A 23,842-nucleotide genomic window follows, 5' to 3' on the forward strand; every position below is an offset into this window, starting at 1 on the left:
AAAGAAAGTGTACGTCAAGCTTGTATATGCTTAAGTTAAGTTCTAATAACTAGTGCAGCTTTACAGCTCTGTACTTAGCATCCCTATCTAGCAAGTATTGTACTTAACCTTGCCTTATGGCACTTGTCCCTTAAAAAAGGCAAATACCAACCAACTTGCAGTTGAACCTGGGATGAATCAAGTAAGATTTGTACCTACTGTAAAGTCTGGTGCTTTGTTTTGCAGTGAAAACGTTTCTCACAACTGTTGATGGCGTGTCCGGTATGAGCACATAGGTGTGCATGTGTGCACACGATCTGACTAGTGTAAACTGATAACCACGGTGTTCCCCTATCCTTTTGGGCTAGGGACTGACAGTAGGGATGATACACCACTTCCCCTTCTGCTTCCCGATGTCGAGACTGAGGTGTACAAGCAGACTAACAACATGGTTGTATGCTAATTTGTGACTAATCGCATCAGTTTATAGGTATGGTTGGTCCCTTTGGGGGCTGCTGGTTTTACTTAAAAGGTCAATTGATGTTACTGTGAAAGATCTCTCAGAGTAGCTGCATGTTCTCTAGTCAGTTTTTAATGTGAGTTCTAGGGTCAGAAGAAGAGATCCTCCTTAGTGTTCCATCAATGGCCTTTCTTAGCTGGATTTGCTTGTGTCTTTTAGTTGCCAGACCTTATTTTTCCACTCCACATTAAGCCATATTCTTTTGAAAACAGCGTGTTCTCTTCTTATGTTAAGTACTTTTTCTAGATTAATATGAGTTACTGCAAACAAAGTTGTTGACCTGAGAGCTCTTTATCATACATTTCATTCCCTATAGTAGGATATTTTTATAAAACTATTGGTTCTGTTCTGTCTACCCACATGGTGGAGTCTGCTGGTTCAAGTGGCTGAAGACAGAAGACTCATGTTTGGCATCCCAAATATGATTGACCAAACCAGACTTTTGTGAACCTGTACAAATACTATGAATGTATTTTGATTTATTAATATTTCCACGTAAAAGTTGCTTATAGACTGATTTAGTTGCTTAGAATATGGGTTTGTTTTCAAAGTGGATCTGAACTTAGGCTCTTAAGTCGTAAGTGGAATGGTTTTTCAGAATAAGGTAAATTTTTTTGAATTTTCTTATTCTCAGCATATGTGTGTTTACTCAAGAGCAGAATACTTGTTAATATTCCTGTAGAAAATTAAGGAGAATTTTAAAAATAATTTTCATTCGCTTTTGTTTTGAACTGTGAATTTGTTTCTATTTAATCTTTTTGATGTAAACAGTAATCCAAAATCCCTTGGAGTTGTCTCTGATAGAGTATTTTGTTTTCCCATGAGTGATGATTTTTTGGGCACTTCTATCCTTTGATTAAAGGATAGAAGGATTCATGTTTAGTAGGATTCATGTTTAGTAATGTCAGAAATCTTTTGCTGTTGGGTGACTGCGCATCAATTGAATCTGGATCAATTTGACGTGCTGTTTATCTGTTTAGTGTAAAAGCATGTTACAGTTTCTGGTGATACTACAGTTTTATACTGGTTTTAAAAGCATGGTCAGTATCTGAACTAACATCAATAGCAAAGTATAATTCCTTAAAAAATATACCACCATCAAGTTAAGTTAAAAGTATTTGAACAATGATGAATTGGTAGGTTGAATTTATATGCCATAATACAAATACATCAGGTCTTGGTTTTCAATCAACACAAGTACTTTTGGGTCATGAGATCATATTGAGTGTTACTGAACCACAGCTTTTAGGCAAGTACTGTAATAAGACCTGTTTGTTTACCAGTAAAATAGAAAAATATTTATTAATTAAAAACACTGTGTGAAGATGGGTTCATTTGCAGTTGATCATGTAACTGTTTGGGAGCTTTAGGCTGCTGCATCTGATAAATGAAACTTGGGATATTTAATCTTTAGAATACAAAAATGTACAGCATTGTTATATTGAACTTATTCATCCCTTTGATATTATAAAAAATAGAAGTATAATTAACTTCATTCCTTGCACTGTTTTTAATCAATGGAAGCTTTTGAAACTTTAACATTTTTATTTTCTTGCAGTAAATGGGAATGTTTTAAGTTCTAAGAATGATAGGTTGACCATGAAAACTATGTTTACTTTCAGAGAGAACAGGAAATGAGAATGGGTGATATGGGTCCTCGTGGAGCAATAAACATGGGAGGTAGGGATCTGAAGGAAAAAGGCTTCTGTAATGTATTTTTTTTTTTCCTTTGGGACTGTACATGTTACTCAAGCACTATTAATTAGTGACAACTGGTAAAAAAGGAGTAAGCAATATTAGGAAATAAAACCCTCCCAACATACATCTTGCTTTCAAGCAGCTTTCCCCCCCACTGCCAATGTATCTTTATTTTCTTGTTTTGACTTTACATGGCAAAAAAATGATGTGCAAGTTAAGAGAAACAAAAATCAGTGAAAAGTGATGCTCTGAGAGTTATCTGATACAAAAGAGGAATTTTATGTTCAAGAAATATTTGGCATTATTTTGGAGGGATTATTCAAAGAAATTGTGACTTTAATTGCATGCAGTGAAATGACTTAGAGGTTAAAATTGGCAAGTTCTTCTTGATGTACTTGATGTGATAAATGAATAATGTGCTTGGTGTTCTACCAATTTCTTCCAAGTCTCTTATTTGCAAATATTCTCAGTTACCTCTTGCAACCTAAAATACTGTCACTGCTAAAATCTACTACTGTACAATCTAGAAAAGTATAATAATTAGTGCTTGCTCCATATATGCAGACTTAAAGGGTTTGGAATCTTTCTTAACCAGAATATCTGCTTTTAAACAAGACTGAAACTTAAAATATTTCTTCAAAACCACTAAATCTAACTAAACTGTGTGAACTGTTAATCTATTGGAAGCTTCCTAATGGTAATTTAAAATAAATTAAGGTGGTAATTAAAAGAAAAGTAATAAAACTGTTTTCCCATATATTTTAAAATTGAAAGTGCATACAAAACTTAGGAAACATTTCACTTGACCTTTTGAGTAATGTGAATTTACGGAGTAATGAATCTGCTTCAGATTTTAAAACATTATTCATTATTTCCTTGCATTTATTGAGGCACATTTATAGCTTAAAAATAGAAATAAGCTTGTGCTTTCAGGGATGATGAAAATTATTTACAAATAATTTTGAAGAAAGACATTGTGAAGTTATCTACAAATATTAAACTGAAGCATAAATTGAGGTGTTTTTTTTTTTTTTATTTTATAGCTGTACTTTTGCATATGATGGCATCGTACTTGAAAATTTCATTTAATTAGAACACTTCGTAAATATTAATACTGTGCCAGCTGTCCAGATCCACAAGATACAGTTTTTACATGCAGGTTTAAAATGTGTATTTACTGCAGTTCTTAACAGTGATGTGTTTTTGAACTTGCTTTTTAAGTTTTATGTTACATCTTGATTTTAAACTTAGTACTTTTAGAAATAAATTGTATCATTAAAAAAAAAAGTTATAGTAACACTAAACTGCTATTTTAAAGTATCCATACAAAATAAGTGTAGCATTTATTCACTCATAGAAATTTTTTGGGGGGATTTTTTGTATTAACTATATTGGTACAACCAAAATAATTGACCCCAAAACTTTACAGTAGACCTTTAAATAGTGGATCTTCAGTTGTTGACAGTAGCATCCTTTCTTAATATTTCTGTTGGAATTGTAACTTTATTTTTAACTGACTTTCACCTCTGCCATTTGCAAATTTTATAATGTGGGACAGAGGGAGCTGGAATATCTTCAGTAACTGAAATACCTGCATGATAATTTTTGTTAGAAGGCAGAGTACCTCTGTGATAAGTGTTGGGCTTACTTGTGCAGAACTGCTCATTTTTACAGCTTTCTGTGACAAACAAGTTCTGAGAGAATATGTATACCTCATCAGAGCATTTAATTGGAGCTGTAGTGCTAAGTGTAGATTATAAACTTAAATATAGCAAAAAGGGGCTTTTTTGAGGAACCATCTCTGCATTCATGAAGATTATTGACTTTCTCGTTGGTACATTTCAGACATTTAGACTGGACTTTTTCAGCCCTTCAGTTTGCAGAAAAGGACTTTTTTTTTAGTGTCTGCATTGTGGCATGAACACTAATGGCTGCTTTCCATCTGTTGCTGAACATGGTCCTGTAAATTAACTCCTCACATTAGTGTCCCACCAAAAAGAAAGGACAATCAAGTGGTTAGCTCTTAGGGCCTGCTTTGGAGATAGGACGATTTTGGAGGACTTCTAAGTTACAGCTAATATATTGTAGTGGCCTCTGGCTGAAAGTATGCAGCAATACATACTCTCCTTGTGTTATACTCTGTTGTTTTGCTCTTTTCACATCTGACTCTGCCTGAAACAGGATCAGTATTCCTGAGGTTTGATAGCAGTTGCTGTCTGCCACTCTGGGTGTGTCCATATGATACGGAGCATGAGAACCTTGTGGCAGTTGACAGATGAGTGACAGTACCTGTGGGTGGCCACCTGGCTCAGTTTAATTAGGGTATTAAACAAACCAATAGCAAATAATTTAGCATTTCTTTAATGGCACTACTGTATGCACTAAGTGCTGCTGCCATCATGATAGTCCTGCAGAGTGCCTCTAGCCTCTGAGAATAAAGGTTTCTCCTGATATTGGCAGTTTAGACTTCTTTTCCTTCTATACTAAATGAATGGGTGACAGTAAAAAAACATTTTTAAGCATATGCTACTGTAAATTTCTTGAATTGTAGCCCAGTCTTCTCCCTGCTACATGAACTGATCATGTATATGGATAGGTAAGAAGCCTCCAACCTGAGTGTACCTTTGCTTTGACGTAGTGTTATAGGGAGAGGTCTGGGAGTTATTGATTACTAAGCTCAAAGACTTCTGCTTTTCAAAATTACAGGATTTCTGTCACTTGTAATAAACTTGTTTATCACTTCTCATGTGCTAGTGTGTAGCATGCATTGTTTTTGCTAAGGAGTTTGTGGTTGGCCTAATGCGTATGATCAATCCCAGATCTCCAGTTTTAAGCAGCACTGTCTTGAATGCCATGGTTTCACTGGCTGCTGTGACATGGTGTTCTCAAGGCAAGTAATAAAGATGAAATTATGCATAACTGCAGATAGTCACATTACTGTATCTGTGAGAAGTGACCTCCTTTGAATGATATATTCATTACTAAAAAAGTGCAGTTGTGGTGAGAAATGAGAGGGTTTTTTTAAAAAAAGTAGAATCAACAGGCTTATTAATAAGTCTAGCACCATGTCAGATTTCTTTCTATTATGAAAGTGTATATTTAAAGTGTACACTAAATTCCAAAGGTATGCTTTCTTCCATTATCAAATTTTGGATGCATACTTCAGGCTGAAAAGGGTGGATTATTGTGGAGAATGGGAGGAATGCATCACCACCAGCCTTAAAGCTGATATTTCATAATAGTAAGGTGTGAGGTAGATAATCAGACTTTTTTCTTACAGCAACATGTGAAAACTGTGTGAAGGCATTTTTACCCATGTGTTCAGTATGTTAGTGAGTACTGGCAGAGTGATGCTTAGTGTAATATTACAGCAAGATGATTTCCTCAGAATATGTTTTCAAGATTTTCTTCTATTCCTTTGATTCAGACTTGGAGGAGATTGTTCATCATTTCAAGTTCTAACAAAACTGTTTAGTTTTCTGGTACTTATACCATAAGAAATTACAGCGAAATGCAAGATTTTATTGATTCTATATTAGAAATAAATTATTGTGAAGTTGAGTACCATCTCTGTTATTGCTTTTAGACCTTAGAGTAATCTACTGTACACTGAATCAATTAACGTGCTACTGGGAGAAGACTTCTTGCAAATGTACATTTCATCTGTTAAGATCCCTAAAGAGCCAAGTTGCCATGTAGCTGCCAATATCTGTAAAATCATTTGAGATTTTTGCTAATTTGTGGTTTGCATACTCCATGTAGATGCAATGTGAATGCTTTGGTTCCTGCACAGAAACTGTACAGCTATATTTAGCTGTAAAGGTTGGGATTTTAAAAAATGTGAGGCAAATTATGTAATGCAGAATAATAGAGATTATTTAAAATCTGTTTAAAAGCAGATGATTGAGATAAATGTACAGTCTCAAAGAATTTTTTTTTTCAAGTATTCGAAGTCTTGTACATTTGGCTTTTTAAACATTGTAAATTGTTTGTTTGTTCTTGTAAAATTAAGATAGGACAGCTCTAAGTACAGATTGTTTTGCATAGATGCGTTTAGCCCAGCACCTGCTGGTAACCAAGGCCCTCCTCCAATGATGGGTATGAATATGAACAACAGAGGAACTTTACCTGGCCCTGCAATGGGTCCTGGTCCTTCCATGGGACCAGAAGGAGCTGCAAATATGGGAACACCAATGATGCCAGATAATGGAACAGTGGTAATGTATCACAAATTTAATTCCTTTGAATAGCTGTCATGTTCTCATGGCCCATTTTTCTTACCAAAGGTATTTTCACACTGAGTAAAAATGTGTTTTGTGTTTTGGATCTGTTAAAAGTAATTGATAAAACCTTTTCATGGAAATAATTTACAACCCAAAAAAGAAGTATTTTTTTGATATTACTTTGAAAATCCTACTTCCATTAGGAACAAAAATCTATAAAATTAGACTTTTGCTGTTCTTTTCTTTAGTGAAAGTAAATTCTGTGAATTAGCTTGTTGGGGTTTTTGATGAACAGTTAAATGTTGGAAGGTGCAAAGTGTGAAGATGTCTTTGTGTAAACTATTTAATTTTTTAAAGCAACTTTAGCGTTCTTTGTATTTCTTTTCTAACACTGTTAAACGCATGAGATTGACAGTAATTATGCCACTTAGAAAATCAGTAGCCAACAGCTATTGATAACTGTTATATCAATACAGGAAAAACAGTGTTTTGTCCAATGCCATGGGTAATAGGGAATGTCGTTTTATGCCTGGGATTTTTAATCAAGAGCAGATAGGCCATTGGGATGCAGTTAAAGCGCTAGCCATTCTTGCTTTGTTCTCATAGCCAGTACTTTTCCTAGCTGTAATGTCTTATGTAGAGAAACAACTATATAATTTGAAATCTGGCTTTTACATATTTTTTCAGTATTGTTCAGTTACTAGATATTTGGATTAGGGGTGGTGTGATATTAAGGAATACATAGTATTAACAGTTATTCTGTTACAGTTTTATTGCAACACAGAAGCATTTTGTAGTTGTGTTTTTTTAGATATACCTTTGCAACAGTATCTGTCTATGATTGAGCAATCTGTATAATGAAGTTAGACCAAAATCCTTTGTTCCATGGAAGAAAATGAGATTTTGATTTTACACAAAATACATTGTGGGTCTGGTCTTTATCAGATAAAAAGGAGACGATCTTGCTTAATATCGTAGGACACAGCTTGTTTTATCAGTTGTGTAATTTCTCACAAAGTGGGGAGGATGCTATTCATAAAATACTGGATTTGGAAAGGCTTTTGCTGGAGACCACTATGTTACTGGTCACCTTGAGAACCTTGTTCTGTGATTGTATAGACACTGAAAAACAGGTGTATGGAAAAGCATGTGGAGTCATAAATCACAGTATCTAACTTAAACGGTTGTTTTTCTACAAAAAGTCATTCCAGGTATGGAAATGTAGGAAATATACTGACACTTCAAAATGCATGTTTAAAAAAAAATTTCTTTTTTCTGCCATTTTCTTATGCATGCTTCTGAAGGACAAATTAGATTTTAGTTTTTTCTTCATTTTGGTCTTTGAAGGTTTTAAACTTCAGGGGTCAGGCCCCTGTAGAAAGGCATAGCCTTACTGTATTATTGCTGTTGTTAGAAAGATACTTTAAAAATTCTTTGAGTGCTATCTACTAAAACACTGTACGTTATTTTCCACTGAGGGAAATTAAGAATATGCTTTTTAGACCAGAAATACAAATTTAATGTTTTTAATTGAATGTTTGTCTTGAAGGGAAAATTGTAGCAATCTCCTTTTTGTTTCACTGCAGTCTTTTGAAACCTGGATTGTCTTTGAATGTAACATTTTAAAGTAGCTTCCCCCACTTACTGATGCAGGTAGTTAATTATAGCAGTTTTCTTGTTAGCTGGAAAGAGAGGTCCTTATTAGAAAGAGGACTTGATTTTTTGTCCAAAAGTCAAATGGTAAAAGGGATCAGGAGTATGTGATAAGTTACTTTTTTAAATTATTCATATCCATTGCTAACAAGCTGGGTTGCATGTGGATAATTTCAAAACAGTTACTACCCAGTGCTACAGATTTAAAGGTGCTTTGGCTCAGTAGTAGATCTTTATGCAGCTCTTGAAGTAACCTTTCTTGTATACAATGTTACACTTGAAACAATGCACATATATACAGCCATGATCTGGGTTGCATGTACTTTTATCTATATAGATAAAGTTCTGGGTTTTTAGTAATTTGTACACTCTCTCTCTCTCTCACACACACACACACACACACACATATATATATATGAATTAGCAGACTCCAGAGCTGCTGAGCTCTACTACTGGAGTTAGGCTTTCAGAAGAATTCTGTTCTGATTCAGGCATATAAATGAAGTGCTGGTCTTAAATGTCTTTTATTGAACTCTGGATACCTGGGGAGTTGATGTAGATCTCTGTACAGAAAAAAATTCTTCTGAAAGCAAAACTGCCCTTAACTGGTGGATGATGAATTATTTCCACATCTGATTGTACCGTTTATCTCTGTTTTTAATGATTTATGTTGAGTTTCTCAATTCTCAATTCACATTCTCAATGTGGGGTTCTATTTTTAAACAATTGCATAGGTGCTGAACTGTATGTGCTCAGATGGATGTTGCTTAGAAATTAAACAGAAAAAATGTGTAAGGATATATATTTTTATTAATACTAAGCATAGAGCTAAGGAAAGTAAATATGGAATATTAATTGGATTTTTATCTCACACTGATATTTCAGAATGAGCCTTAGTTACATACAGTTTTTTATAAACTAGGAACAGTCCAAAATTACGCATTTTGTCACTAATGTAGTTTTGTTCAGACAGAAGTTCAGAATTTTGAAAACCTTAACTAAAGATCTCTTAAGTGCAGTACAGAAGGCCAACTCCAGGTAGCATGGACTTGAAATATCCATAGATATATAGGTATAGTAGTCTTAAGGCTATTAAAAGAATAAATACACAGTGTCTAGAAATACAAAAGCTGATTTCCTCCCCTCCTAGTTTGACAATATGTCTCTGTCTAATTTATTTAAGGGAGAAGCTTTGTAGTTGGTATTTTAAGTGCAGTAGGGCTCAGGTATGAAACTGTTTGCTGTCTCCTCTGTTACATAGAGAATATGTATTGCTTCAGATGTGCTTGTAAGGATGAAGTTACATTCAGCACCAGAGTCGGTCTTAAGTGTTGTTTTTAATTTTTAATTTACTTTACAAAGTTGGAGCATAACATTAGCACTCTTTAATTTCCAGCTCTTTTTCCATAATAACTAATTGAATTGCTCCTTTCTTCCTTCTATGTGTGATCCTGATTCTGCTGGACTATCTGCTGAACTCCATGACAACATCACTTGTGGTTTTTGTTGTAACTCACATTTGGCATGTTCCAAATGGACTTGTCTTAGCATAATGAGAGATTCCCTCAAGGAGGCCCATCCCAGATGGGTTCACCTCTGGTTAGTAGAACGGGCTCTGAAACTCCTCAGCCGCCAATGAGTGGTGTGGGTGCCGTGAGTGGTGGACCTGGTGGCTTTGGTAGAGGAAACCCAGGGGGCAACTTTGAAGGACCTAACAAGCGTCGCAGATACTAAATCTTAACTCATTCCTTACTGTTTTAGAAATTCCAGTAAAATATACAGTGATATGCCTTTATAATTTTAGCTGTTATCTGGAAACGGTTCTATTGTTATTGTAGTCTTGAAAACAGTTTCTTTTGTAAAACTTTTTTTGTATTCAGTCATAGGCTTTGTAGTATAGAGCAGAAATGATGCGGATCATTATGTAAGGCAATGTGTTTGTGACTCTAGCAAAATACAATGTGTGACTATGCTGTAAAACGTGCAGTTATCTGATTATAATAAAACAAAAATCACTGGAAAGGATTTTGGGAATGTTATTACTAATACTGAGTAAGAATAATTTCATGCTTAATTTTAAGTGGCATCATTTTCATTTTTACATAGTTTCTACTATGTGTCAAGAACGTTCCATTCTTAATAGTGAGTGTTTAGCTAAACTGCATGGTGCAGTACATACTATGAAAAACTTACAACACAACTGCTTTTGTTTTGACTTTCAAAGAGCATAAAGTTTTATACAAAGTGTTCTCAAAGATACTGTGTCCTTGCATCTCAGTCCATCCTTGCAAAACTTAGTCACAGTAAGAAGTTATCAACAGAGGTTATCTTTTACACAAATTATTAGAAAATTTAACTTGGAGAGGGAAAAAAACAACTTCAGAAAGGAATCTCTATGTATACTTTATTCATAACAGATGGGTGAATTTACCTAAGCCATGTTTTTAGAGGAGAAAATTGGTTGTGACATCTGTGTGTTCTGCTGATGGTTGAAGTGTCTTTCATTGCAAGGAAGGAAACATTTCTGCACGCTGGTTGCTGGTCGAAAGCTTTCCACTGTGTTTGCACATCATTGTTAATAAGTATACATTTTCCCCAGTGGTTGGTTTGAATAAAACCACGTCTGCTATCAATGAGTAACTGTTTAATTAAAAAGCAAATACATGTTTTCCAGCAAAAGTAAGTGTTTGCTTATAGTTGAGTAATATGCATTTAGAAGGATTGCACATGAGTGTTCTTCTACTTACTTGTGTAATAGAAGAATTCTTTAAAAAAGGAGAAATACTTCAAAAAAGTAGAATTCTTCATAAAGGTTTTACAAGGAACTTGAAAAATGCCCATTACAGCATAACTCAGGGTAGATTTGCAGATTGAGTTTTAAGATAAAACTAGTAGTAAAGCTATTAGGAAGCTTATTATGATTCTGCTTTGTCATTCTTGGAAGATGGATGGAAAAGACCTATTGGTTCTATTCCTGTAATGGCAAATAAGTAGGGTTATTGGTTGGTTACTATTACTCTCTTTTCTGTGCAAAGTGGTTGTAAAATAGTAATGTTCTTTTTTCTCAGTTTACTCACATTTTCAGAAGTAGACATTACTAAATTTTATCTGCATGAATTGTGATACTAAATTGGTTAAAAACTGATGAGGAATACCTGGTGCCCTAATAACATGCAAGTGGTATATACATAGCTCAGCATGGGATACAAGCAGCAGAGAGTTACTTGTTACTTGTGTGTGCTACTTGTTAATGTAGCAGTGATGTTGGTGAATTGAATTTTGAGCAAATGGTTAACAAGAAAACTACATGATTGCTGGCATTTTGGAAGTACACTGTTACTTAAATTGCCAGTGTTACATGGCTTAAAATACTGTTTTCATACAATTCAGGAGCTACCTTAGTGTAACTTCGTGTGGGTCCTCACTTGTGGTATCTGTACCTGCTAAGCATTTTCCTTAAGATTGTCTTTAGTGTTGGCATCTTTTGCTGGACTTGATACATGCCACACTTTGTAATACAATACTGAGCTACTTTTGAGTCTGAAATACTCTTTCTCTGGTATATGTATCATATTATGGTACTCATTCTTAAAATAAACCTCAACCAAACTGCAAATACTTTTACTTGACACACTGGTCCTAAACTTTGAGATTTGGGAAAATTACTGTTTTTCACTGCTATAAACTAGTGTTTGCATATGGCAACTACTTAAGCTCTCTGCTCTAGTGTCCTTTATTCAGTTAAAAATAGTTTACGTTGGTATCTAGTAAGGTGTCTAAATATGAGATTACTTTTTTCTCGTATTTTCTGCCCTTGTACTTGACTTTATTTTTAGGGGATTGAGAAAGTGTTGGTGTGAATTGGTAGTTCTCAACTGTAAAGTTGTACAGGGCACATTTTAAATACAAATTAAACTACATTCAAAAGGTTGGTGCATTTTCTTCAAAGGAAAAAGCTGTATTGTTCAGGCTTTTCAGCTAGCTCCTGTATATTTCTTTAGCTATGTAAACACTCCTCATTGTAGTGTCTGAGTATGTTTCAGAAGAACATTAAATATACTGAATCTGCAAAAGTAGTTCATACTTTTCATGCCAGCTTCATGCTATTTTAAGTGCATATTTGTTGCACTGTGTTTTTGGTAGCAAGTGGAGGTATCCATGTATTTGAAAGTTATTATAAATTTTATTTAACATTAGTGATTGTCATTCCACAGTTGCCCTTCCTGTAAACCTCTGACTTGGATTGCTCTGCTGCATGGTAGCAGTGGATTTGTCAGCTGTCCTTACTGCAGAAAATAATTTAATCTATTTTTAAATGTCCATGAACCAAGTCCTAAATAAATACTGAAATGTATTTTTGGGGAGATTGTAAAGAGTTAATGAAGACTGCCTTTTGTAGCTGATGACACACTGCTAAGTTCAGCTCTTAAAAGTTTTCTTTGGGCTGTCTGGCCCAACTCTAAAGGCAGTGCTTCTTATTTTGCCAAATGTGGTAGTAACTGATCCTAGCTATACAATAAACACCTAATTTTGTTAAAAAAGGAATGGTCCCAAATTGTTTCCTAAGAATGTGTAGATCTGGCCAACCATTGTTTTTGCATGAAGGTTCTGCCCTTCTGCTAAAGTGATTGATTCTTCTTGTTCCTCATCTGGTTGATCAGTTTATATTTTTTTTGTGTACATGTGTACTCAAGTTTTTAAGTGCATTTGCACTGTTCGACTGGAAGGCACAGTGAAGTCCCGACTCTCTGCTATATGGTATGCTAAAACAAATAGGCTTGGAACGTATGTGGATCTGCCAACTACAATGCACTTACTTTTGTAATGTACTTACTGAGCTTTTACATTATTACTGAAGTTTCATATTCCTAAACTGCCTAATTTTCCTGTGACATACAGTTTGGTACTTAAAGATAACAAAGCTTTACTATTCCATTTACTTCAAACACTGTTCTGACCAATGTGCTTATTAGATAAAGCATGTTGGTATCTTGGGAAATTTCATGGCAATCCTAATATACTGCAGTGTATTTATTTCCTAAGAAAATCATGAATTATTGTGTATTACCTAGAAAGAAAATTCCTGATGTGCAGTTGTTTTATTTATTGTCTGGTTTTTTTTAATGCAGTTGTACATAAAGATATACTAAGATGGAGATTCCTATGAGAACGAAATTTAAATTAGATGTCTAGCAGACAGTATGAACTAAGTACTGCATTAATTTAATTTTAAGCATAATCCAGTAGGATTTTATTGTATGCATTCTTTGAGGAGCGTTCTGATCTGAAGTATGCTGCCACATTTTAAAATGTTATACCAAATTAATTTCCCTCTTTTCCATTTTTTAATTTCAGATACAGAATAATTTGTAATTACAAATTCTTTGAAAGGTACTAAACACAAACACAGCGATATTTATGAACTACATGTTGTTAAATCTTGCAATCTACCTTGAGATAACTTGGTTCAAGAATGCTGAAATAACCAATCTAAAGGCAGATTCTCAAGTAAAAACCAAAACCCTGTAGGCCTTTTGAAGGGAGAAAATATGCTTGGAGGTGAGATGTTCAGCAATTAACTGGTATTCTCTGGTGGCATGAAGTTCTTTTTACTTAAGTATGTTGCAGAAAGAAATTTTTTTGCATACTTCCTAATTTATCTTCTTTTTATAAGAAGTTGGATCATGGTTTTTCCCTTCATAAGTCAAACTAAAGTGTAATTGAACTACTGAAATAGCATGGAAGGCAGGGTAGCTACTAGAGTCAGTTTATGTGGGACCACAAATGTGAAGGGCTTCTAAATCCCATTCCCAAGGCTTGAAGTGCATATCCATGGGTAGTTTTAGAGTCTGCATGCAGCATCTGTTGTTAGCTTGTGCTTGTGGCCAAGAGTGGGGGACTTCAGAGAGCACATACTTCCAATGCAATTTAATTGTCTTCTCAGGAGCCCTCAAATTATTAATATGGGCACTGTGCTGTTACCAAGATGCTCATCTTGGAGTTTGATGCTTTCCTTGGGCTGTTAGCTCCCAGCATGAGGGAATATCAGTCCAAGCTTTCCTGATCCATGAATGGTAAGGAGGGAGTGAGTGTGGCCTATGGGAAATGCAGAGGTTGGACAATACTACTTTAGATTGTTGGCTATTCAGTGATAGTTTGGTGGCAAATGTAGAACTGTAGTAACCTGAAAGCATTTGCTTTTTTAAGAATTCACTTACTGGAATGTAAGAGCTTAGTAATAAGTTCTTAGTAATAAGAGGATTGATTTAAAAATTTATAATACCTAATGCCAGGTATAGTTTTTCCCATTGGAATGTTTTTATGTTACCTTTCGTTACTTTTACACATATACTGTAAAATAGTTTTAGCAATCTCACCAGTTTAGTATGTTTTGTTAATAGTTTTGGGAGTTCTCCCATAAAGTATTTTAAAAATTATAGCTGTAGGCACTTTACGTGTGTTTTCACAGTAATCCATGAGATACTGAAGCTAGTTATAAAATTGTCTAAAATGTTATTTGTAGAATAATTAAACTAAACATGAAATTTTCATGAAAAGAGTATTTTTAATGTTTTCAAATGCATGGAAACAAACACTCAATATGTTCATTTTCCGTGGGATAGATTTAATAGGTCTTTTCCATCTTGAACTTCCTTGAGATACTCTGAAAGCTAATATAATTGAAATTTGGAGGCATCCTTATTAATGACTTCAGCCTGACTTTTAAAAGCAGTGCAAGAAGTTTCTTCTGTTTGGAACAGCAGCCCTTTTTTCCTAATTGAAGGAGCTATTCAGAAAACCATTCAGCGATAAGGACGACATACTTAACACTATTAAAAACTGTTAAAAAACTCCTCTGCTCTAACGTAATGATTATTATACACACAAATCACATTAAGAGAAAAAAAAAAGCAACTTTGTAAATGTGGGTAAAAACTCAAGTGATTTGTATGTGGTCGCTTGAGTGGAGAATAAAATGCTCATAAGAGGTATGAGATTCAAGAGGAACTGGACTCTATTGCTACATACACGTGTGGATAAGGTTTTTCCATTTGTTTGGGTAAATGATTTGTCTAGAGCTTCCATTGTTCCTTGATTTACTAGTGTGCTTTTATATCTCAATTTTTGTAGAGTAAAGCATAGCTGTATAATTTGATTAAATTTACATGCTGATTGTATGTGGGATGTGAAGTGCTTGACTTGAAAGAATTGCAGTGAGAATAAAGATACTGTTCTTGACTTCAAGTAAAAACTGCGTAGATCCTTGAACAGGAATAAGTGTGGAGGGTCCTGTATGTAAATTGAACACAAAAATGGGAGAGAGGGAATAAAGTAACATAATAAAAGTGAGAAAAGTGTGGTTTAATTTTATATGTACAGCAGATTCACAGAAATAACTTAAAGTCTTGTTCCACATGAAAACCACAAACCAACTAATTTTTGATAGAAGAGGTGGAAATACCAGTTACATTCATGTCTTGGATTTTTTGAACTAAATTTAGTTTTGTGCAGATGGCCAAGGCATAGCAGAAAAACTGAAATGAATTAATGTTCTGAAAATTTTTTGCTGTTCTTGGGTTGTAGAGTGGGATGACTGCAGTTGGATATATCTCTTATGTTTTGCTTTTATGAAGTTGTTGTGTAGGACTTGATTTTGTGGCTGAATGCAGCAACTGTATACAGTGTACACACACCATGTAAGTATGTAACAGCTGATTTTAAGGTGGTTAGCCTCTCATCAAACCAGTGAGAATCCAGTCTTAAACCTGAGTGCACCATAGACAGAGAAGCACCAAATAGAAGACCATGGTAAAGGAAAATGAAATAGTACATGTCTGTTAGTAGTGATGGAATGAGATTAAGGCATTTTCATTAATTTTTGCCTTAATTCACTGTAATATTTTTTTTGTGTGACAGGGAAACTAATTCTATTATCAGTTAATACTTGAAAGAAAAAATCCCCAACAGAAGAAAACACCTCTACCAAAGAAATCCCCAAACCCTAAATACCTCAGTGTACAACCCAACCCCAAAAAAAATGTGTTTTCCCACTTTAAATAACCACATATACTTAAGCAATGTGGAAGAGAAAATAAATCTAAAAAGATGTGAAAAACACAAGGGTTTACTGTAATTCTTTTTGCATCTGTTAGCTCTTGATATTCTGGTCATTTTAAAGTGTTTTGAAAAAAATAGCTCCATTACTGTTCATTATTTGTTATGAGAGGATTTATTCTGCTAAATTTATTTATTGTTACTAAGTTTTAAATATTTTTATTACTCGAAAAAACACTGCATAAAGCAGCTATTGCAGTATGTAGAATGCAGTCTTTGAACTGCCAGCTGAATTGATCTTCCAGGCTGCTTACAAATGTTTTAAATGTCTGTATGCTAATGGAAATTTAAAATATTTGTGTGCATATTTAAAACAATCCAGTACATGCCTTGCTGCAGATATGAATAGCCTTTTGCCCTCCTTGCTGCTTGGTGCTGCTGCCGCTGTGTCCCCAGGCAGTGAGCAGGAGACCCAGGGAAAGGCAGGTAAAGGAGACTCAGTGAGAATTATTGATTCTGCTCATTTCACTGTGGAAGGAAAGAAGAGCAAGATTCATACCTGTGCATACATAGGGTAATTTGTGCTGCAGACACAGAATGTAGACATAAATGTTCTCATTAACTGATTTATGAAGAAATACATAGCCTAGAACAAAAGAAGTGTGTTGAGGACTTCAGATGTCTGAATAACACGGTTATGGTTTACATTCTTGGTGATAGTTGGTCCAAGAGGGGGGGTATTTCAAGCAATGAAGAAGGAAATGTACACTAAAATGTTGAGCCAAATTTTATATGAGCTTGATCTGTCTGTTCACTTTCTGCAGTTACCAAGAAGGTTACATGCAAGCCAGTAAAAAAATGGAAAATAGTGTTCTTCGTGATTTCTCCAGGAGAGATGATGATATACACAGTTGCTTTAAACAGAAGCAAGACTATTCACATGTACTTTTTCCTGGAAGAAAAAGATATAAACTGCCATTACAAAGATGGGAAATACTGTTTTTTAAAATGCTAACATTCTTCATTCTTTGACATGATAGCATTGTGTTGTTCCATATATTATATTCTGCTTTTAAGGGAGAGAGCATATGAAAGGTAAGCCACAGCTCCAGTTTTAATCAACTTCAAATAAAAGGCTTTTCCCAGAAGACACACCCGTAATAATGAAACAGTAGTTCATCTTCAGGTTTGTTTCAGTGTGGAATGTTGTGTTTCTAGAACTTCCAGCATTGTACCAGTAGCAGTTTCACATCTACGTTTTCAGAACCAGAGCTGTGCCAAATCATACAAATAAAGTTTTTGCCTTAGTGTGTGAAGAGTGCAATTACTGCAATTCAAAAGCTGAGTGTTCAGAATTTTGAAAGAAAATGTATGAAAGAATTGTCATCTATTGAATTGCTTTTAAAACTGAAAATTGTCAACTTGGCAACAGAGGTGGCTGTATTTCTAAAATTATTTTGGGATATGTGTCAGTTTATTATTGTCATGTTATACTTTGTGTAGTTTTTGTAATACCACTTAATGCATGTTTGGCATCATTGTTGCATCACACTTGTGTAGTTTCATATATTATTCACACTGATGAATGCAACTGTCTGTAGATGGGGGGATACCAGAGCATTTGTTCAGTATTATGTAAATTGTTAAGGAGGGTTTTTCATTGATAAGCTTGTTTTCTGTCTTGTGTTTACTCTGCATGTTCTCAGCAAAATACACTTTTTCTACTTTATATAGGGGAAAAAGTAGCAAGTCATGAAAAAGTGTTTATTAGGAAAGTAAACAGAAGTCCTGGATGCTTCTTACTGCTTCTAAAGTGACAGCTGACTCCAGAATAAAATCACTTGGTGTACTTTCTGTATGATTATTCTAGACTTTTTCCTGCCTACAGCACACTTAAGAATCATTATTCAAGGTTAAAACCAAAATGTTTAATTTCTGTCTGGTTTTAACCGTAAGCATGTTTACAAGACAGTAAATTAAATACAAATACCTTGATGTTTGTTCTGAATAGTACTCTTAACTCCCCAAGTTGTATTATACATAAAAAAAAATAATTCTTTGAGTTTCAGAGTTTTTAAATACTGAATTAGCCAGTCCGATGGGGATGGAGAAAGCACAGATTTGTGGAGAAGTTACAGTCTTGTTTTCAGTTGCATTATGTTCCTGGGCATGCATGTTTTACTCTTTACATTGAGACCATTTGTTACAAAGATATAAAAAGAAATGTAATTTATCGTATTTTGTCCAGTTATTAGTTCATTGCTACATTGTAAAAATAGAATTGGTTAGTTTAGGCACATTTACTTTACTGGAGATCATGGCATGTAGTATAAATATCAGAAATTGGGTAATTCAAGTGTTGGTAGTTACTGATAATATGTTGTTGTGCCTTTAAGCCTTGGTGGATAAAAGCTGATACATATTGAGCCATAACCATGTTTTAGAACACAGTGGCCAGAACCTTGATGCTGCACTTGCATTGCTGCTTTATTGCAGTGGTAATCACAAAAGTACTCACAGGTTTGAAAGTGTTCATCTGAATATGTGGGGGAGGGTAAAGGATTGATTATGGTATGTTGCTTGCTTCTTGAGGTCTTCCGTGGGAAAACTGGTATTGCAGAATCTTCTTTATATGACTGCTTAAAAATTTACTGTTTTTTTTTAAACTGTCTTGTATATTTAAAACTGTCCAGTGTGAAGGAAGCAAAATGGTGTATCTTTAAAGAATGTGGGAAAACTGTTTTACTAGAAGTCTTACTTGATCTCTAAACCTTTTGCTGGTTTGACACTGAGGATGTGGTGTCTTAACTCTATAACCTTATGCTACAATTGTGTTGGAAATTATGCAAGCTTCTGCCAAGCTTCAGAAGTGATGTGAGCATGTGAGGTGACATACTGACTGTAGGACTGGGCCAAATCATTCCTATTTGATGCTTGTCACTGGCCTGCTCTGATTATTCTAATCCATTCCTTTCAGGATTTTGTTTCCTTTTCTGTACTCTAGGTTTTCTTTTGTTGTAAAAGGCTTTACGTTTTCCTGATGGTGTGGAAGATTTGAGCTGTATGAAACTTTATTTGGGGGTTCTAACACTAAACTTGATGGAAATGGTTTAAAGCAAGGGAAAGATGTTAGATGCATAGTGAAAGCCAGTTCTATCTGTGATTTGTCAAGTTGTTACTTACCTCTTCATATGTGTTTTGTTAGTGTATATCATGTATTTATTGTTAACCTCTCGTGCCTTTAAAATGGATTTATGTCTCTTTCTAAGGGTGAAAAAAATTGTTGCGGATTAATTTTACTTCATAGTTTCTCTTTGTGTAATTATGCAAGAATTAAGTGACAGAGTACATGAGAACTTCATAGATAGTTATCCTTTCTGAATTCAGAGATGTGTGCAAATACTAATACAGAAAAGTAAAAGTAGATAAGTGCTTTTCATGGATTTACAGATGGGAGAGATACTATTGTGCAAAATCAGATAAATGTGGCTTGATCTCATCTTTCACTTTGCTTTAAAGAATTTGAAAACTACCATAGAATTAAAGTCCCCAAATATGACTCTTACAAACCCCATCTAAAATTCTTAAATGTTGTTTTGGAGTTCTGCTATAAACAAAACTAGTTCAGTATAAAAATTTAATTAAAATACATGCTTTAATGGAAAAAGTAATTCTGAAAGCCCGTGTTTTATTAAGATAAGAAGAGTAATGTTATTGGAGAATTAATTGTATTTAGTTGTATCTTTACTTTTTGACTACTTAAAAGAACAGAGGTGAAATTAATGACATGCAGGGAAAGGCTAAATATACAGGACAAAATTTCCTGGGAAAGGACTAAAGTTCAAATATGTATAACTTAAATACCATTGCTTCCAGTGGAGGATTTCTGTCATGAGCTTAGAGAGCTTCTGCTTAGAAACAAGTACTGCCCAAAGCTGATCCTGTTCTTAAGGCAGGAAAATATCACCTTTGCCTTGGTTGTGACAAACCAAGAATAGGATTATCAGGATTTAAGTTTATGAAGAACACAGCTATCTTGCCACAGTGATAAATATCTGAATGGCAGAAGAGTCAAAAGTCTGTCTGCTGAATTGGTATGTGTGAAGGTGCATGGTTGTCACAGCCTTCCTGGGACTTGGAATATGGTAGTGCCTTTGGTTGTTTCAGCAGTTGCTTCATGTGCCTCAGTTGATGAAATTCATTCATGGCTGCACAGATGATTGTATAGCCATCTTTTCTGCTTAGCAAATTCTCTCAGGTAGTGACAGCCACCGCAGTTGTGGGTTGAGAGTGGTGCCGTCATGGGGTGCTTAAATCAGCATTTGCTCCTGTCAGCTGCAGTCGTCTTAGTTTATACCTGTTCTGTCATCACAGTGCACTTCCAAATATCACTTTTCATTAATGAAAGTTGTATTCTCAATGAAGTACTGATCTGAGCAAGTTTGAGTAGAAACTTTAGCAGATATAGAAAATACAAACTAGTTACATTTGTACTGTCGATGAGACAAATTCCTTTAATAATTCCAGGTATGTTACAGAAAATTAATCTCTTGGATGGTTCTGATTCCCTAAGTTTGTAATAAAGATACTTGAATTTTGTTCTGTTTTCGTTTTCTGAGGTTCATCTTTAAACTGTAAGGACATCTGCATGTATTTTAGCTTTCACAGCTTGATGTAAACTAGAGTCCTCCAAACTTTATGCATAAATATACCCTTTCAGAGCATACTCATCAGTCAAGTGCTGATCAGATGCAGGATTTTGCAGAGTCCAAAATGAAAGTAAGTTGACCAAGATGAATTGTTAAATAAGATGTAAGTAAAGTTATGAGAAGACCAGAACAAGATTGAGCAGAATAGGAGAGCAAACGGCTCTGAAGGAGGTCTGTAAAAAGCAGTGTGAAAGAATCTGATAACACATACGTGTACTGTTAATTGTTCAGAGAAATGGATGTGTCAGGATGCAGAACTTCAGCTTGAAATGCAGACTTCATTGGAGAAGCTGCTGCTTGCTTAAGTGGAGTTTCTTTTTCAAGACATTGCAAGTTATGTTTGTAGTGTATTAGAATAGATGTTTTTTACTTGTGTACATTAAAAGTAACAAACAGGTAACTGAAATAACAGCTTTTATGTTTTAGTCTCTGTGTGTAACCATTTTCTCATTAATGTGTTGATATTTACAGATTTGGCACCCAAGATAATTTTGATAGCTTGTCTGTAAATTAATATTTTTAACGTGAGAATTATAGTGTGAGCTTGCATCTTGAATGAGCCACAATGAAAAACAGTACCAACCATCAGTCTCTTTGATTAAAAATACTTAGTTTTGAATATGATGCCAAATTACTGCCTTTGTATATAAGATATCAAAAGGGAGTTCCCCACTCTCTCACTGTGGTCTTGGCCTAGTCCTGTGCAAAGGAGTGTCATCACTGAGGCCTTCACTTTGCTCTCAAGTGAAGAAAATGGTAACCAACTGGAGTGTCTTTAAGGGGAGTATATGGTGAACTCACTAAGATGCCTGATCTGTTATTCAGACTTGGAATTATTTCTAATATAGTGCTTTTTAGTCCTCTTTGCTATATGTTGGTAGGTGTTTGCTTTGCTCACCATATGACAGCAAAGCTTAAAGCTTTTAAAGAAATGTTTGATATTAACTTAGAAAGCTGTTTCACTTTGGGTAGGAAGAATAGCTTTATCTTGCCAGTAGTAGTGACTTCTACTAAAATAAGGGATGCTGTACATAGAATTTACAGCATTCTATGGTACTATAAAGCTGAAATAAGTCCTGATAGTGCAGCATCAGCAATATGTCCAGTTGTGCAAGGAAAGGACGAAAAGCCAAGTTTGAGTCCCAGGCCAGGCAGTACAAGAGTAGCAAATAGAGAAATAGTTCCTTTATTCAACATTGCTTTGTGGGTTTTTTCAAAAACAGGTAAGTCTATGTCAGTATACCAACATGGGGTAGAACATTTGCAGGGTACCCTGCAGTTTATTAATGCTGTTTGTTGTCTTCGTCTTGAAATACAGATTCCATTTCCTGTATATTTCACATCTAATGTAAGATTTTCTGTTTTCTACCAAATACAGTTTTATTATGGTGGAAGCCAGAAGTTGATATTCTGCATTTGTTATAAAGTAATCTGAGATGGAAATTGTCACCCAGTAGAGTTAGTACTGGAAGGAAGTTACTTAATTGCACAGAGAATCACAATTATTTTGACAGGACCAGAAGCAACAGGTACACATAGAAGTACGGGGTTACTTTTGAGCATCAGGAAACATTTTCATTGTGAGGGGTGACCAAGCACTGGCACAGGCTGCCCAGAGAGGTTGTGGAGTCTCCATTCTTGGAGATGCCACAAGCCATCTGGATGTGGTCCTGGGCACTGGCTCTAGGTGGCCCTGCCTGAGCTGAGGAGTGGGACCAGATAGACGACCTCTAGAGATCCCTTCTGACATTAACACATCCATGACTGTCATCTAAGCAAAGCTTTGAATTTATTAAATTTTATATGAATGAATTAACAGTTAAACCCTATTATTGCTTAGGTATTTGAATCCTTCCTTACTAGGTTTCATTTCAATGTAGATGTATGTATGGGGTAGTGTTGTTAAATTTTACATTTTCAAATGAAGCATGTCAAAGCTGAAAGCTCTGAGTGAATGAGTTGTTGTTTAATAGACTGTGTGACCACATCTTGCCCTGCCCTTCCCCCAGCACAGTCTTACAGCTTCAGAGATTTTAGCCCCACAAAGATAATCAGTTCTGCTGTCATTATTTTGGAAGAGGAGGTTAGGACACTGGCCTAACTTGGCACCTGCTGCAAAAATGACAGGTAAGGAACCTTACAGGAGGGAATGGGGAGCATTGTGTGAAGTTCTGTAAAACAGAATTGCAAACACTCCAGAAGCTGTGTATTAGTGAGTTTCACAGTTCCTTAGGAATACTGTTTTTTTAAAAATAGAGAAAATTGTCTTATGCACAGTATAGGAAGTTTTGTGTGAAACTAGAATCACCCATAGGTTTTGGAAGATCCAGAATGTCCTCAAACTAGTGAGGTCATCACTACTAAATATAACAATTTTTTTATAATACAAAGCTTATGCTGATTTTCTGTAGTCTTAAAAGTAAGATATGAGAAAACTATCTCAGGCTTTTCATATACACATTTTGGCTACTTTAAAACAATTTTAAATTATTTTGAAATAAAAAATGAGCCTTAATAGAGGTATGGCTATTCATTGCTAAAATCTTTGTGGTTCTCTTAACTCCTTGCATCAGAGTAAATTTTTTTGTATTGTGTGTAGCACAATGGTATCCTGACATCTGTTAAAGTAGTAGAGCTGTACTGATCCTACTTAACTCTGTGCTAGCTGCACTGGTTTAATGATGTCTTGTTTTTCTGGATCTGTTTCTGTAATAGGTGACCTCAGAGTTTCCAGAACCTGGCAGAACTATTGTGAAATTTTAACTGTAGCTTCCAGTGCCAAGTGCAGCATTTTCAGATACTTTTCATCTGTCAGGTTTCTTAAGTGTCCTTTGTGAAGTCACTTCTGTGCATCATTTCTAGGTGAAAGAGATGATGAAGGTTAAAGGTTATTCCCTTGTTCATTAACCAGTTTTGTACTTTTTAGCTGTTCATTATAAAGTATCACAAAATGCTCAGAACTTTAGGTCCATGTAATGTGTCATAGGAGTTCTGAATGGAGAAAA

The 23,842-nt window shown here is 35.0% G+C and overlaps 1 protein-coding gene across 9 annotated transcripts in view; it reads left to right on the forward strand.

Moving 5' to 3' along the window:
- The window catches only part of PSPC1 (paraspeckle component 1), a 57,609-nt gene that overhangs the window by 25,706 nt on the left and 8,061 nt on the right, over positions 1-23,842 (forward strand). For 3 of the 9 annotated variants that reach the window (XR_014589287.1, XR_014589288.1, XR_014589289.1), the window contains exon 7: positions 22,847-22,964. The exons of 3 other annotated variants lie outside the window; for them this stretch is intronic. Coding sequence is in view for 3 of the 6 variants with exons in the window: in XM_083854635.1 (XP_083710761.1) it covers positions 2,122-2,179; positions 6,245-6,414; positions 9,622-9,807 (414 nt within the window). In the remaining 3 variants the exon portion in view is untranslated. Of the gene's footprint in view, positions 1-2,121; positions 2,180-6,244; positions 6,415-9,621; positions 16,205-16,952; positions 21,578-22,846; positions 22,965-23,842 lie in introns of those variants that run through there. 3 more of the 9 variants (XM_083854636.1, XM_083854635.1, XM_083854638.1) reach the window with 3 other exon arrangements.

This window comes from Zosterops lateralis (genome assembly GCF_965231275.1).
Source record: "Zosterops lateralis genome assembly, chromosome: 2".
Taxonomy (NCBI): Eukaryota; Metazoa; Chordata; class Aves; order Passeriformes; family Zosteropidae; genus Zosterops; species Zosterops lateralis.